Genomic DNA, 15,040 nt, shown 5'->3' on the forward strand with positions numbered 1-15,040 from the left:
ACAGGTTTAGAGTTTGTCTACACTGCAGCATTTAATGAAGATGCTACTTACAGTGGTTGGAAAGCTTCTTGTATTGGCATAGGTCCACCACCTCCCCAAAAGGCTGTAGCTACATGATAGGCGATACCTTCCTGTTAACACCCCTAGTTACAGCTGAGGGCGTTAGATAATAAACTACTGCTCATGGGTGTTGCCTTACTTATTACACTCAGTCACATATTTATACTGATTTAAGTTTTTAGTGTAGACCACAGCTTACTCATCTGCACGTCTCTCAAATTGGCTTCTCATCTTAGGTGCTTTACTTCCAGCAGGCAGAGACCTGATGGGAATGGTTCAAAGGCTGCATTGGTATGCAATAGCCAACAGCAGGGCTTGGCTCATTTATGTACTACTAAACTTCTACCCTTCCCAGTCAAAGTGTTACAGACCATGGGGGAGTGACACTAATTATACAAGTTAAGCTTCAGGCACAACACGATTGCCAGATGATACTTTTAGAGGCACAGCGTTAGAAGGTAAGAATGTTATCATTTTTAGGGTAGTTGCTAACAAACTCACTTTAGTTCATCTGTTGCATAGCCTTTAGTAGAAACTCTTAACAATAAACAAAAATGACTCAAATAAAGCTTCAGCTTTTTTGTAAAAAAAAAAAAAAAAAAAAAAAGTTTATTTAGCAGACTTTTGGGATTACATCATTGTGTATACAGCATTAATATAGTATATACACTATAGGGTGTACAGCATTCCATGCTTGAGGCAGTGTTTATCTGATAGCACACAGAAGTAGAAAAAAAGTATTAGAGTGAGCTCATTGCACACCAGTGGCAGCATGTTTGTTTTCTGAGCTTAAAGGGGGCCTGCCACCGTCCCATGATTACAGATGGAATTGTGAAGGCATGCTCTGCCCCAAAGAAGGCAAGTACATGGTGCCTTACAGCCTGTCTTTACCAGGAGAATGTTGACTGTGGCAGTTGCATCTCACTGTGATTCAGCTGTTTACTAGAAAGCATTCACCACCAAGCTTTTTCCTCCTAAATTTATGTATAACAAAAAACAAACAAACCCAAACCCTTCATATTTAGTGCTATTTGTCTCAGCAGTGCTCTTCCTCTCTTCCCCCGGTGCAGTTTTGGTGAATATTTTAACAGACACAGTTCAGCGTAAAATGATATAGCATGGAATTTAAGAGCAAGATTCCACAAAGTGCAAGCACCAATCCAGGTGGGGGATGAATAAACCACCTTTAAAACAGTGTTTGTTTGTGGAAGGCTATGTCTAAGCCCTGGGTGTGTTTGAGACTGCAAATGCCCAGGTACTCCTGCCAATATGCAGCAACTTTCCTACAGTGCTGCTGAGTAACTGCAGCAAATAGCAGCTTGGGCAGAGAGACCAGGGGCTTTAACAGAACAGGTCACTTGTGAATCTTTCACCAATACCAGCCATGTGGCCAGGACCAATAAACACACATGCTCTTTCAGGTGGAGGGGAGGGGGGAAGAGTTGTGTGTCTGCAAAAGGGAGGCAGTCTTTTATGTACATGTTTAGGCATAAGAAACAGGCATTACAGTACAAGAAGAAAAGGGTAAGGGGACACCTTTGGAAGGCAGGTTCCAGATGAAGGGTGCTTTAAAAGAGTACAGTTGCTACATTACCTCCATAATTGTTTTTAAAAAGCTCAAAAGTTCCCACAGACTCTCTGCTTTTTATAGTGCGACTCACCCACTGAGCTAAAAAATATTTACAGGATTTTACTCATTTATATAATATGGCTTTTTAATATTTTTATACAAAGCATCAGAAAGTGACAAAGCAAAATTCTTCATAAAATGTTCTCGGATGATAAAGTCTGGCACTTTATTGAGTTGGCCAATACAGATCTGCCCTTCGTATTTCTTATGATCATGCTTTTGTATGTATGTATCAGGACAGATGAGAAAAAGCTTGTAATTTCACTTCAGGGCTTGGTCTCTGCAGCAATGACAACCTTAACGCCCCCTGAGGCCAGCCGAGTACATGAGTTTCACAAGCCCCAGACCCAAGTAGTTGCCAGTAGGAGGGGGAAAGAGAAGGTGCTTTTTTTGGGGTAGTTTCAGATTACATTTTCACTTTGTTTTATGGAAGTGTAGTTCTTTGGTAACTATTAAGAAAATGAGCAAAGCATCAAAAAAAAAAAAAAAAAAGACTGCAGGCCAGTATGTCCAGCCACTGGTATAAAAGGCAATCCAGATCCCTTCCTGCTGACAAATGTTATCATCGAGAATTCAAACGAGGAGCAACCTGAGGAGAAAGACAAAGAATCTAGAATGTGGAATGGAAACAAAGATACTGCAAACGTTTTTAACAATTACCCCATGAAGATACTGAAGTCTGGACTGGAGCAGAGTTCCCCGTATGATATGCAGAATAAATAAGAACTTGTCCTGATCTAACGAATTCAGCCAGATTCTGTAAATCAGGAAGCAAATGCACCAATTTGCCAGTGCAGGAAGTCAGGGAGACAGTATTTCTTAAATCTCATTCAGACTCCCAACTGTTTACCCCAGTAGCCTGGAATTTCTACCAGGGTTATCACTGGAGGAAGATCTGCTTTGCTTGTTCCATGTGGTAGAAACTGAGTCCACATAAAGTTTTTCTAATTGGCAAACACTATGGACAGTCCCAAAGGATTGAAAATCATAGAATATTTTGGGATACATCATAATATAGGCATAAGAGCAAACAGGGGCTTTGACCACATGGGGCTATGGAAGATGTCCATAGCCCAGAAAAGGGATGCTGGTTTCAGTGTCCTGGCCAAATTCCAACAATTCTGTTATGTAAAGTCTTCTGTTTTATGTGAATAAGTAACTCTCCTCTCACTTGCCATCCTCAAAACCCCAATCTGTAGGGCTGCTATCTTAGATGGTTCCGCCTTGGAGGGAGAGGAGTGGAAAGTTATTTCCCATCTGGGACTGACCTCTTGACCAGTCTGAAACTGGGATGGAGACTTTAGATTCAGTGGGTTTGGACTTACCTCTGGAGAGTCTTTGACCTGAAAGGATTGTTCAATTTGCTGGGCTCCTCCACTGAGGAATCTTAGCATGTCTGCATATTGGGGACCCCAACCAGCAGAACAGACAGCTCTATTCAGCTGGCACAGCGAGGATCTCTGTGCTGTAAATATGGGAGAGCTCCCCTTTCTGTGGCTCCTGAGAGGGGGTCTCACAGATGGAGCCTTCACACTGCTCCATTTGGCCTGCTGTGACATGATAGCAGAGGGGAACAAATCTGGAGGAGTATGACAAGTAGTCCTGTTCAAGCCACAATATGGCTATTTCAGTCCCAGAGGGGAGCCGAGATTGGAGTAAAGGATTTTTTCTTACTGCTGCTCTAAAAACAACACTTTATAATGTGGGTTTGGAACAGATAAGGTGGGAATACTGAACTGCATCACTACAGGTAGAGAAGCAGCATGGCCAGGTCTGAACAATTTCTGGTAATTGCAGGAAAAGAGGTGTGCTGCCCTCAAATGTCTCAGAATGGGCGAGAGGTTGGGATGCAAATGCTTCCTGTGTTGTGTAGGGGACTTGACATGTGTCAGGGATGCTGTATAAAACAAAGACTACCATAACTTAAAACCCACTTTTCTAAACACATTTAGGTTAATTACTTTCCTTCCCAAGCTGTGCAAACTCTTACAACAGAAGACACTTACCACAGCAAGGTGGCCATTTTTGGCTTTGGCTATGAGCAGTTCAGATCCTGAAGTAAAGTCAATTATTCCTTCTTTGCCTTGCCCAATTGTAAATTTTATGCTGAAAGAAACAAAGGAAGAGTCCTCACATGGTTTGTAAGTGGTATCTTAACTAACTCCCAACTTGTTCATGATCAGTATAATTGTGGCTATTTTACAGGAAATGTTTGTCTGTCTCTGAGCACAGCAACACTTGCTTAATGCTACAGTACAATGCAAATACTTCCAAAAACGGTTACGTGCCTCTCTCAACTGTTGATGTGTTCCTCGTGTCCATTCCATGTCAGGTGTATATGCGCACCACATGCACTGGTGCCTAAAGTTTTTCCCCCAGTGGTATCTGGAATCGCCCATGTATGGGCTGGTATAAGGGACACCGCTGTGCCCCTCCCCTCATTTCCGTCTTGCCAGAACTCTGACACAGGGGAAGGAGAACGCTCATGTCCATTCCATGACCCAACACATCTCAAAGAAAAACCAGGTTTTTCTTTAACTGTTGTTCTTCGAGATGCGTTGCTTATATCCATTCCAAGTAGGTGCGTGCATGCCGCGTGCACAATTGTCAGTAAGTTTTTTCCCTAGCAATACTCGTCGGGTTGGCTGTGGAGCTCTGGCCCTGCTGACCCGCCACCTCTTCATTTCCTTCTTGCCGGATTACGCTGACAGAGGGGAAGCGGGTGGGTCTTGGAATGGACATGAGCAACACATCTCGAAGAACAAGAGTTACAAAAGGTAGATAACTGTTTTTTCTTCTTTGCGTGATTGCTCATGTCAATTCCAAGAAGGTGATTCCAAGCAGTCCCCAGGAGGAGGGGCCAGAGTTCACAGAGTTGTAGACTGAAGCACTGCTCTACCAAACACGACATCATCTCTAGCCTGCTGCGTGATGGCGTAGTGCGACGAAAAGATGTCCTGATTGGGGACCTCTGCTAAGAAGCGGGGCAGGAGTAACAGGAGGCACCAATCTCAGTTCTCCTTCGGCTAGGGCCAGGGCTCAGCTAAGCAGCCTTCGAGCTCAAAGCCAAACTTTTGAAGGTGCGCCCGAGGATGGAGCACCAGTTCAATGCCCGGATCCTGCTCCCCCCTTTGTGAACCATCTATCCCATTTCTACCATGGCTGGGCTCAAGTAACTTCAGACCACTGGGTCCTGAGCATGGTAGAATTGGGATATTCTCTCCAATTCTGTTCCCTCCTTCCGTCCCACCCACCCTCCCTGTGTACAGACTGAACCGGGACCATATAGACAGACTGGTCGTCTCTCTCCTCAGGTTCTTGAGTCCCTCCAGTGGTAGCTCAATCCACAAGCAGGTGGTGATCTAGGAGAAAATTCTCTGAGATGACACTGGGAGACCCTTCATCCTGTCAGCCACCACAATGAAAAGTTGAGTAGACCTGCAGAAGGGCTTGGCTGGCTCAAAGTTGGCCAGGGCATACCTGATGTTCAGAATATGCAAACGCATCTCCTTGTTGGAATTTTATGGTTTTGGGAAGAACACTGGCAGGAAGATACCCTGACTGACATGGAACTGCGATACCACCTTTGGCATGAAGGCTGGGTTGGGGCGCAGTTGGACTTTGTCCTTGTAGAACACCGTAACAGAGGGATTCTGAGGTCAGGGCCTTAATCTTGGAGATTCGTCTCACCAAAGTGATGGCTACAAGGAGGGCGACCTTCCACAAAAGATGTAAGAGAGCAGGAGGCAAGGGCCTCTAAGGGAGGACCAGTGAGCTTGGCAAGGACCAGGTTGAGATCCCGTTAGGAAACCGGATCATGGACCTGCGGAAAGAGTCTTTCAAGGCATTTAAGAGATTCTTTAAACGCCTTGAAAGACACTTTCTGCAGGTCCATCATCATTGCTTGTAAGAAGACTGATCTACCTTGGATGTGAGAGTGGAAAGCCGATATGCCTGCCAGGTGTACCTTGACTGATGAGTGTCAGGCCTTGGTGCGTTAAATGGAGCAGGTATTCCAGAATGGATTGTAAAAAAAGACTTGAGCTGGAGAAAAGTTCCATTCAGATGCCCAGCAGGTGAATTGTTTCTACTTAGCCAAGTTGCTCTGGTGGAGGGTTTTCTGTTTTGTAAGAGAAACCTGCTGGTCCTGTGTGGAGCAGGCCTGTTCCTCGAGGCTTAGCCATACAGCATCCATGCTGTCAGGTTTAGTAGGGAGGCAAGGTTCGGGTCCCACGAGAGCAGATCTGGGTGGTTGGCAAATGTCCAAAGGGCTGCCGCCGCTAAATCCACGAGCATGCCAAACCAATCCTGGCAAAACCATGCCGGGGCTATCATAATGACTCACGGTTAGTCTGTCTTTATCTTCAGGAGGACCTTGCTGATGAGTGGGATTGGTGGGAAGGTATACATCAGGTCGCCTGCCCATGATAGAAGAAAGGCATTGGATAGTGAACCGCTGTCGAGACCTGGCAGGGAACTAAACTGGTAGCATTTTCTGTTTTGCCTGGTAGTCAGTGGGTCCATTTGAGGAGTTCCCCACCTCTGGAAGATGGTCCTGATGACTTCTAGGTGGAGGGACCACTTACGGTGAGAGAAGAAGGACCTGCTAAGGCGATCTGCCAGCGTGTTCCGGACCTCGGGGAAGCAAGGCTTCCAGATGGATAGTGTGTTGGATACAGAAGTCTCACAGGCTAAGGGCTTCTGGGCAGAGGTCCAATGACCACGCTCCCCCATGTTTGTTGACAACGCTTGCACTACCTTGCCTGAGAGCTGGGGAAGGAATATTTCACAAGCCAGATGGATGGTCCTGAGCTCTCTGACCTTTATATTTAACAACAGCTTCTGTTGGGACCATAAGCCTCGAGTCCTGAGGGACCAAGATGGGCTCCCAACCCCAAGTCCAAGGCATCTGACACCAGGGACCATGGGGTTGCAAACGGAACTCCTCTGGTTACATTGTGTGGGTTCAACCACCATGCAAAGGAGGTAAGTATTTGTGGTGGAATTGTGAGGAACTTGTCCAAGTGATGCCTGACTGGGGAGTAGATGGACGTCAGCCACATCTGCAGTGGTCTGAGATTGCAGTCTTGCATGCTGAACCACATAGATGCATACTGCCATGTGCCCTAGCAGTCCCGGGCATACCTGGGCTTGCCGAGTGGATGGGTTGTGACTTAGACAATCAGATCCAACATTGCTCAAGAATCTGGCTTCCAGTAAGAAGGCTCTGGTGCGAGTAGAGTTGAGGACTTCTATAAACTCTTATCCTTTGCACTGACACCAGTGTTGATTTTTGTTCATTTATCAACAGGCCCAGCGCTTGGCAGGTGGCTTGGACTACAGACCTGTACTCTCGAGTGACCCTTGATGAGCCAATTGTCAAGGTATGGGTAAATTTGAACACCCTGACGTCTGAGGTAGGCTGTGACCACTGCCAGACATTTTGTAAACACTCTTGGGGCTGTTGCTAGGCCGAATGGGAGCACTGTAAATTGGTAGTGAGTCTGCCCGACGACGAATCATAGGAGCCTTCTGTTCCCATGGAAAATAGAAATATGGAAGTTCACATTCTTTTAAGTTGAGACGTACACGTCTCCAGGATCCAGGGAGAGGATGATGGAGGCCAAAGAGACCATGTGGAACTTCAACTTCTTGAGATATTTGTTGAGGCCTTGCAGGGCCAAGATTGGTTATAGACCCCCTTTGGCCTTCAGTATCAGAAAGTGGCAGGAGTAAAATCCTTTCCCTCTCAGTTCTTTTGAAAACTTCCTATATGGCCCCCCACCCACAGCAGGGCGTGCACCTCCTGGGTGAGCAGTTACTCGTGAGAAGGGTCCCTGAAGAGGGACGGGGAAGGGTGGGGAGAAGAAGGGATGGAAAAAAATTGGAGGGTGTATCTCACTGTTATGGTGCTGAGCACTCACTGATCCAATGTTATAGTGGCCCAAGCAGGGAGGTAGGGAAAGAGACCATTTGAAAATAAAAGGGTGCTTGGATCCTGGTTGTAGACTGGGAGGTTACCCTTGGGGGCACCCTCAAAGTGTCTGCTTATTTCCAGGTGTGTACCGGGTAGAGCCCGACTGGGTGAATGCGGCCAGCGCTTCTTTCAGTAGGGCTCTGATCTGGTCTGGCCTACAAATCTCTGAGGCTGCTGGGGTTTAAATCGCTTCCTTGCAGGCACAGGAGTATAAAGGCCCAGGGAGTGTAATGTAGCCCTAAGGTCCTTCAGACCATGCAACCATCTGTTTAGGAAACATGTTCAATCCATAAAAAAGGGAGATCCTGAATGGACTGCTGGACCTCCGTGGACTGCAGCCATGATACCCATGTTGTTGAAATGGCCAACACCATCGTTCTGGCTGCGGAGTTGGCTGCGTCAGAGGCCTCCTGGAGGGAAGCCGTCACCTCAGTCTTACCCTCTTTATGTATGGCCAGAAACTCCTGCCTGGATTCCTGTGGCAGTGAGTCTGCAAACTTCGCCATGGATTGCCACACACTGAAATCATACCTCCTGTGCGGGGCTTGGTGGTTTGCGACACGCAACTGGAGGCTGGCAGTTGAATAAACTTTTCTGCGGAAAAGATTGAGCCTCTTTGTGTCTTTATTTTTGGGGGTTGAACTGGTTTGACCCTTCCTATCTTGCTCATTGGCAGCAGATACAACCAAGGAACTCGGGGAGGGGTGGAAATAAAGATACTCAAAGCCCTTAGCAGGGACATAGTATTTTCTCTCTGCATGCTTTGCAAGAGGGGACAGAGAGGCTAGGGTCTGCCATAAGACCTTGACCAGTTTTATGACACCCTCATAGACAGGCAGGGTGTCTGTCCCTCAATACGGCCACTACAGCCAAGATGTCAAATATGGTGTCAGCTGGTTCCGACACTCCTCTGCTTCCAGTCCAAGTTTAGTAGCCACATGCTTAAGTAGTTCTTGGCACCGCGTGTGATGGTTCCATCACTGCCTCATCGGGTGAGGAAGATGAGGCTAGAACCAGGGAAGGGACCGACTCCACTTCCCCGGCTGGGGCAGCCTTATCCAAAGCTGGTGGAGACTCCTGAGTACCCTGAAGTGACCCCTTGTCTGAGGCAGTCAGGAGACCGTTGCCAACCATCTTTCTGATGCCGCAGACACAGAGTGCTGTACCTGGGACTCTGCAACGGTGGGAGACTGCCCCATGGGTTCCAAAACTGCCAGGCTCTGGGGCCATGTGCTTGTTGGCAGCCCCGGGGGAAAACCCATTGGCATTGCAGAGTGCGCCTGGCCCCTGTGACTTCCTCATGCTCAGAGCCCGAGGAAGAAGGGTCTTCCCTTGGTGATCAGGTCGGTGCCACTGCTTCTGTTTCCCCAACATACCAGATGATCCAGTGCTTTGCAACTGGGGAGTGGTATCGCAGCTCCATATCAGGGTGCCACGTGTCTGGCGATGGTGCTCGGGGGAAACTGGCAATGGTATTCTGGCGATGGACGCCTCAAGCTTGGGGATCGGTGCCGGGGCTCCGGTGACTGAGAGTGGGACCGCGGGAACTGGCACTGTGGCTTCAGGGACTGGTGCCGGGTTTCTGGGGACTGATAGTGTGCCTCAGGAGGCTGGCACTAAGTGTCTGGTGATTGTTGCCACGAGCCTGGGGACCAGTGCCAAAACTCCAGAGATCGGTGCTGAGGACTTGGGTGGGTCTCCGAAGACTGGTAGCACAGCTGCAGAGACCGCTGGCGTGATGTTGAGCGTTGCAGTGCAGGGGAGCAATGCCGCGACTATGGGGATTGCTGCAGTGCCCCTAGTGCAGGCTTTCCTCTAGAGAGGACTGTCATCCCAAGGTGTTGGCAGCACCAGCACTCTCAGCCTTATGTCCCACTCCTTCTTAGTGCGTGGCTTGAATCCTTTTCAGATTCTATACTTGTCATGCACGTTGGTCTCCCCCAGGCACTTCAAGCAGCTCTGGTGGGGATCGTTGATTGGCATGGGCTTCTTGCACCGCTCAAGCGGTTTGAAGTCCGGGGACATGGGGCAAGCCCTGTCCCTAAGCTAAGTTCCTTGCCAAAGCAGGAGGATGTTCCAGCACTGTCACTGGCAGTAAGAAGGAATTGAAAGGGCGGGGAGGGGGACAAGGGAAACTGGCAGTGTTCCTTATACTGGTGATACACGCAAAACTCCAGAGGGTGCTGGAGCTGGTCCTATGGATTCCACTGGGGGGAAAATTTCCAGCACCAGTGCATGTGGTGAGCACACACACCTGACATGGAATGGACCTGAGTAAGCACTCGAAGAACTACTGTACTCCTTATTGTACTTAGAAGTATACAGATAATATTACAGGCTCCATGTTACCACAGTGACTCATCACTCTGTCAGTGACAGAAAAGTAATGATGTCATGGCTAGCATGGTAGTCAGTACAGCTACAGTCTCATCATGCAGCAGCGACAAGTGATCTGCTACTTCTGTGAGAACGTAATTAGTAACATGCAGTTAAGTAGGTTTTGAAGTCAGTCATTTGTTTAGATTAACTGTAACACTCTTTTCACTTTCCAACAAGGCTTGAACAGAGTACCCTATTCAGAACAAAAAAGGAACTTCTTTCTTGACTCACCTGCCTTGACTGATATTGACATTATTGATTTTGTCAGCACTCATGGCAGTTTTGGTTAGTGTCTCAATCACATGATCACTTTGTAGTACAACATCTCCCTGAAAAAAGCCATAAAAGATCTTTGTAATCACTAATTCATAACAGATTTTATTTCAGTGTATAAGAACCAAGAATTAGCCCCATGGACCTGCAGGATAGTCTGTATTTGTATGAGCTTGACTTGCTGGAGAAGTCCAGGACATATATATATATATCATAATGTAAATCTCCCGATACACACTATGGACTCAAACACGTCTGAGGCTGTCAGTAGTAAGCCAAGATATAGAATCAATCCAAACTGCTGGAACATCCATCAAGAACCCATAGGCGCTGACTCTGTGGGTGCTGCATTAGTGGGTGCTCCGCACCCATTGGCAGCCAAGTTCCTCCCCCCCGACCCCAAGTGTCCTGTGTCCCCGCTCCTCCCCCTTCCAGTGCTGCCCCCCCGCCTAACAGCTGTTTGGCAGCGCTTAGGACTTTCCAGAAGAGAGGGGGAGGAGGCAGGGCAGGGCGGGGGACTTCGGGGAAGAGGGTGGAATTCGGGTAGGGCGAGGGTGATGCAGGGGTGGGGCACCCACGGGGCAGAGGGGAAGTCAGCGCCTATGCGGGAACCCATCTCTGTAGTACAGGACAATGACAAAAAACAAGAAAAAAAACCCCAACCCAATTAGAAAGAGGTGACAAATCAAGAGTAAGTTAGATTTAGGTACCATCCTGCATTCCATCTATTTATATCTTCTCTCTAGCTCTTCTGAATACTCCCTCTCTCCTCCCTGAAACTCAGGACCTGCAGCTGTTTCATACAGGTTGGGACGTTCAACACTTATGGATAGTGAGACAGTGAATGACACAGATGAGGTTCCCCTACCTTCTGTTTGTTATCCTCACAGCGCACATGGAGCACAAACAAACTGTCACTCAAGCTGCTGACTGAGATTCCTACAAAACAGAAACGCCATTTGACTCCAATATATTGTGACGCCTAGACAGTCTGAATACTAGATCCTTGTGAAGCCTGAACTGAGTACAAAGAACTCCATCAATTTTCCAAGCATTTTAGAAATTTTCCATGAGTGTGACAAATAAGTTGTACGGTGCTCCAATTGGAAGATAATGAAACAGCCCCTTATTGTTCTGTCCCTATCTCCCAATAAATCGCTCAGAAACCAAAATGTAAATTTACATTAAATATACACATATATTAATGGCATTGCTAAGTTTGAGAATATAAAACAACAGTCAGGAAATGCCTAAGTTATCCCCGAGAATGAGGACTTCACTGAGGACCATATGAGGACAAATGCCCCTGAGTATGTTACAAGAGAGCAGACCTGCCATCTTCTCCTTAAAATGTAAATGGAGATGAAGGGGAGACTGAACCTACAGTCTTCCCCCAAACACACCCTAATGGGCCCACCCAGGTAATTTGAAGTATGCAGAAATTCTACTGTACGTAGGTTTTTATACCGTTTTCATCACCATAGTATCTGAGCACCTTCCAGTTGTGCATTAACGTCTGTCATGTATGGGTCATTCTCTTCCATGTCCAGAACTGTGTGCGGTATATCATCTTGTTTTGAAAGGGTTTGGGTGTTTTTGGTTTTTAATATATACTGGGGGTTAGAAGTGTTTCAGATTAAAATCTAAAATGCAAACATTTTGCAGCCCGAGATTAGGACATTCAAATTAAAATAACCTAATTTTCACTGAAACAAACACATGGTCAGCCCTGCAATGATAAGGGCTTGTGGGACCCAAACCCCTGAATTAGTGTTGCCCTTGAAAACTTTTTTAAAATGTTGGCAACTATGTCTGCAATACAAGACTGTTAGGTCAGGACTGGAGCAATGCAGTAGTGAATTACTCAACGGGGTGAGAAAGAAGGAAAGGGGACTTGCAATAATGCTGCAGACTGCAGTGTCTGGGACTGTAGGAAGTTTTGGAACTAAGAGGGGGTAGGGGTGGGAGTAAGTAGGTCTGAAGAGATTTCACAGGCAAGGTAAAGCCAAGTAGTGACCACAGTACATTAGCCAAGAGCTGAATTGGGTACAATTATTTCTGAATAGCATTTGACTTTGTTAGCATTTTTCTAGCATATCCAAACCAGTAAACTTTTACACAAATGCCAACAATAATCTTTAAACGCCTGAGGCCTGGAAAACTAAACAATGTCCCAAAAAGCTGATGGTCTAACACTGTTCTGGCTGGTGTCTGGAGACTGTGAAACTCCCTTGTAGCAAGTGTATGTAGTTGATGAACTGTGGAATCATCCCAAAAATCGCACCTGTACAAAGAATATTTACAATGCGCCCTAGTAGGAGCTTAATTCTGGGAAATCCCAATTTCAGGATATCAAAGTGAAAAAGCTATTCTATATCTAACACTCTGCCTTCTTATGTACAGATCACTCAAACATCTGGAGTCTTCACGCCCACCTTTAATCATTAAGTGAGCAAAAATCGTGTGTCCTGCAGTTGCCTTACCTGTCAGATTGGCATAGTCAATTCGTTGTTTGATTTTGGCTTCTTCAACTATGAAGATGGCATTCTGGGTGAGAAGTAGCTGCCGCACTCTTGCCTTGTATCCTTTCCGGTCATACTTGACCACGGGAACTGCATACTGAAACAAGTGTTATGATTTCCAAAAGCAAAACCTGTTTAATTGGCAACTTCTTGTCATCCAACGTAGAAAGCACTGACTAGTGGTCAGTTTATGGCAGTCAGAGAGACAAAGGGGGTGGGGGGTGAGGTAATAGCTTTTATTGGACCAACTTCTGTTAGTGAGAGACAGAAATGCTTTTGAGCTCATACAGAGGTCGTCGTCTTCCGGTCTGGGATCTGATATCTTCCATTGTTATATATAATTCCAGTCCTGAAGAAGAGCTCTAAGCTCAAAAACTTGACTCTCACCAACAGAAGTTGGTCCAATAAAAGATATTACCTCACCCACCTTGCCTCTCTAATATCATGGGACCATTACGGCTATAACAACACTGCATACAGTTTATGGGGGTTGCAGACAAGCATTCTGCCTTATATTTTCAGGGCTGCCTATGTGATTTAAGATGGTCCTAAACCATACCTAAATTTCTCCACCAACTAGAAGATAATACCAGCCCGTTCATAGTGGTGTTGAAAGGCCAAATTTAACTCATGTCTATAATGCATTTTGGCCTATTCTAGCTCCTTTCACCTAAAGATCTCAGTGTATCATCCCCACCAGCAGGAAAACACCCTTTTCAATTCCAAATTCTACACCATAATCCAAATTTACACACACCTCAAAACTACAATTTTTGCAGTTGGAACATTAACACCTCAGTGCAGAGTTATCATCACTGATACCACCTAATCTAATGTAGAATTCTTCATACATCATGTCAGGAAATCCAGACACTTGGTAAAGAGTTCACTTCTACTGAATCATTGCAGAAGCTTCACAGTAACCACAGGACACACAGTCTCACCTTGATCGTTTCATTTCCTAAAACCTGAAGGACTTTAGGATTTATCTCTTCGGTGCCTAGCAGAGAAACCAAAGAGAAGGTCAGGAGTAACACTATGGCAGGAAGAGAAATGACGAGAAAAGAGAGAGAGAAAAAAAGTACAAGTATTCCCTGTTCAGGTTTCTGAATGCTACTCACCAAGTCGAGTGTTGATGAAGAGTCTGGGAACACTCTGAGGATAATTGTCTTTTTTACCCTTAAACATCTCACTTGCAACCACTTTCTGATCTAACTGCAACGAGAGAAAAAAACAAAACCCAGAAGTTTTCTGGATCTGTATAACAGAGTAAAATTATCTTTAAATATAGCTATCTCCAGAAGCACCGTAAACGAGAGAGTCTTAGATTTTAATGCCAAAAGGGACTCTTATGATCATGTAGTCTGACCTCCTGCATAATACAGGCCATACAATTGCAACAAGTACTGCTTGTAGTAAGCCCATAACTTCTGGTGGTGATGCAGCATATCTTTTAGAAAGACATCCACTCTTGATAAAAAGCCTTCAAGAGAAGGAGAATAGATATCCCTAAGTAAATTGTTCCAACGGTTAATTAATCTCAATGTTAAAAATATGTGCCTTATATCTAGTCAGAAATTATTTGGCTTCAGTTTATAGCCATTGGATCTTTTATGCCTTTGTCTGTTAGATTAAAAAATCCTCTGGTATTGGCAATTTTTCCCCATGCAGGTACAGTACTTATAGATGCTGATCAGGCCACCTCTTAACCTGCTCTTTGTTAAGTTAAACAGTTTGAGTAATTTGTGCTCTTTTTATGAAACCCTTTGTTCTCATCCTTTTTGAAGCATGGACACCAGAACGGAGCAGAGTATTCCAGTAATGATCTCGTTAATGCTGTATACAGTGATAACTGTAACTCCCTACTTCTGCTCAATATTCCCCTGCTTATATCTCTAAGGATAGCATTTCTTCTCTTACCCACCACACCACATGTAAGCTTATGTTCAGGCGGTTATGCACCATGACACCTGAGTCTCTTTCAGAGGCACAGTCCCCAGTCATATAAACATGACCCACATTTTTAGTTCTTAGATGCATGACCTTGCAAATGAACAGCTTTTGCCATGTAAGGACAAATAGAACATTATAAATGGTATTATTTGTATAGCACCCAACAGGTATGTGTACACTGCAATAAAAATCTGCAGCATGGCCGTGGCTGGCCCGGGTTAGCTGACTCGGGCAAGTGGGGCTCAG

The 15,040-nt window shown here is 45.8% G+C and overlaps 1 protein-coding gene across 14 annotated transcripts in view; it reads right to left on the minus strand.

Annotated features, from left to right (window-relative positions):
- Nucleotides 1-649: 649 nt before the first annotated feature.
- Nucleotides 650-15,040, minus strand: part of MYO1C (myosin IC) — a 142,031-nt gene continuing 127,640 nt past the window's right edge. For 7 of the 14 annotated variants that reach the window (XM_043530852.1, XM_043530853.1, XM_043530854.1 and 4 more), the window contains exons 26-32: nt 13,963-14,056; nt 13,786-13,841; nt 12,803-12,938; nt 11,188-11,258; nt 10,278-10,375; nt 3,697-3,796; nt 650-2,279 (exon numbers count right to left, since the gene is read on the minus strand). In XM_043530852.1, the coding sequence (XP_043386787.1) occupies nt 2,253-2,279; nt 3,697-3,796; nt 10,278-10,375; nt 11,188-11,258; nt 12,803-12,938; nt 13,786-13,841; nt 13,963-14,056 (582 nt within the window). In that variant the 3' untranslated portion in view covers nt 650-2,252. Of the gene's footprint in view, nt 2,280-3,696; nt 3,797-10,277; nt 10,376-11,187; nt 11,259-12,802; nt 12,939-13,785; nt 13,842-13,962; nt 14,099-15,040 lie in introns of all 14 variants that reach the window. The other 7 variants (XM_043530851.1, XM_037880731.2, XM_037880729.2 and 4 more) reach the window with 1 other exon arrangement.

This window comes from Chelonia mydas, chromosome 17, assembly GCF_015237465.2.
Source record: "Chelonia mydas isolate rCheMyd1 chromosome 17, rCheMyd1.pri.v2, whole genome shotgun sequence".
Classification (NCBI taxonomy): domain Eukaryota; kingdom Metazoa; phylum Chordata; order Testudines; family Cheloniidae; genus Chelonia; species Chelonia mydas.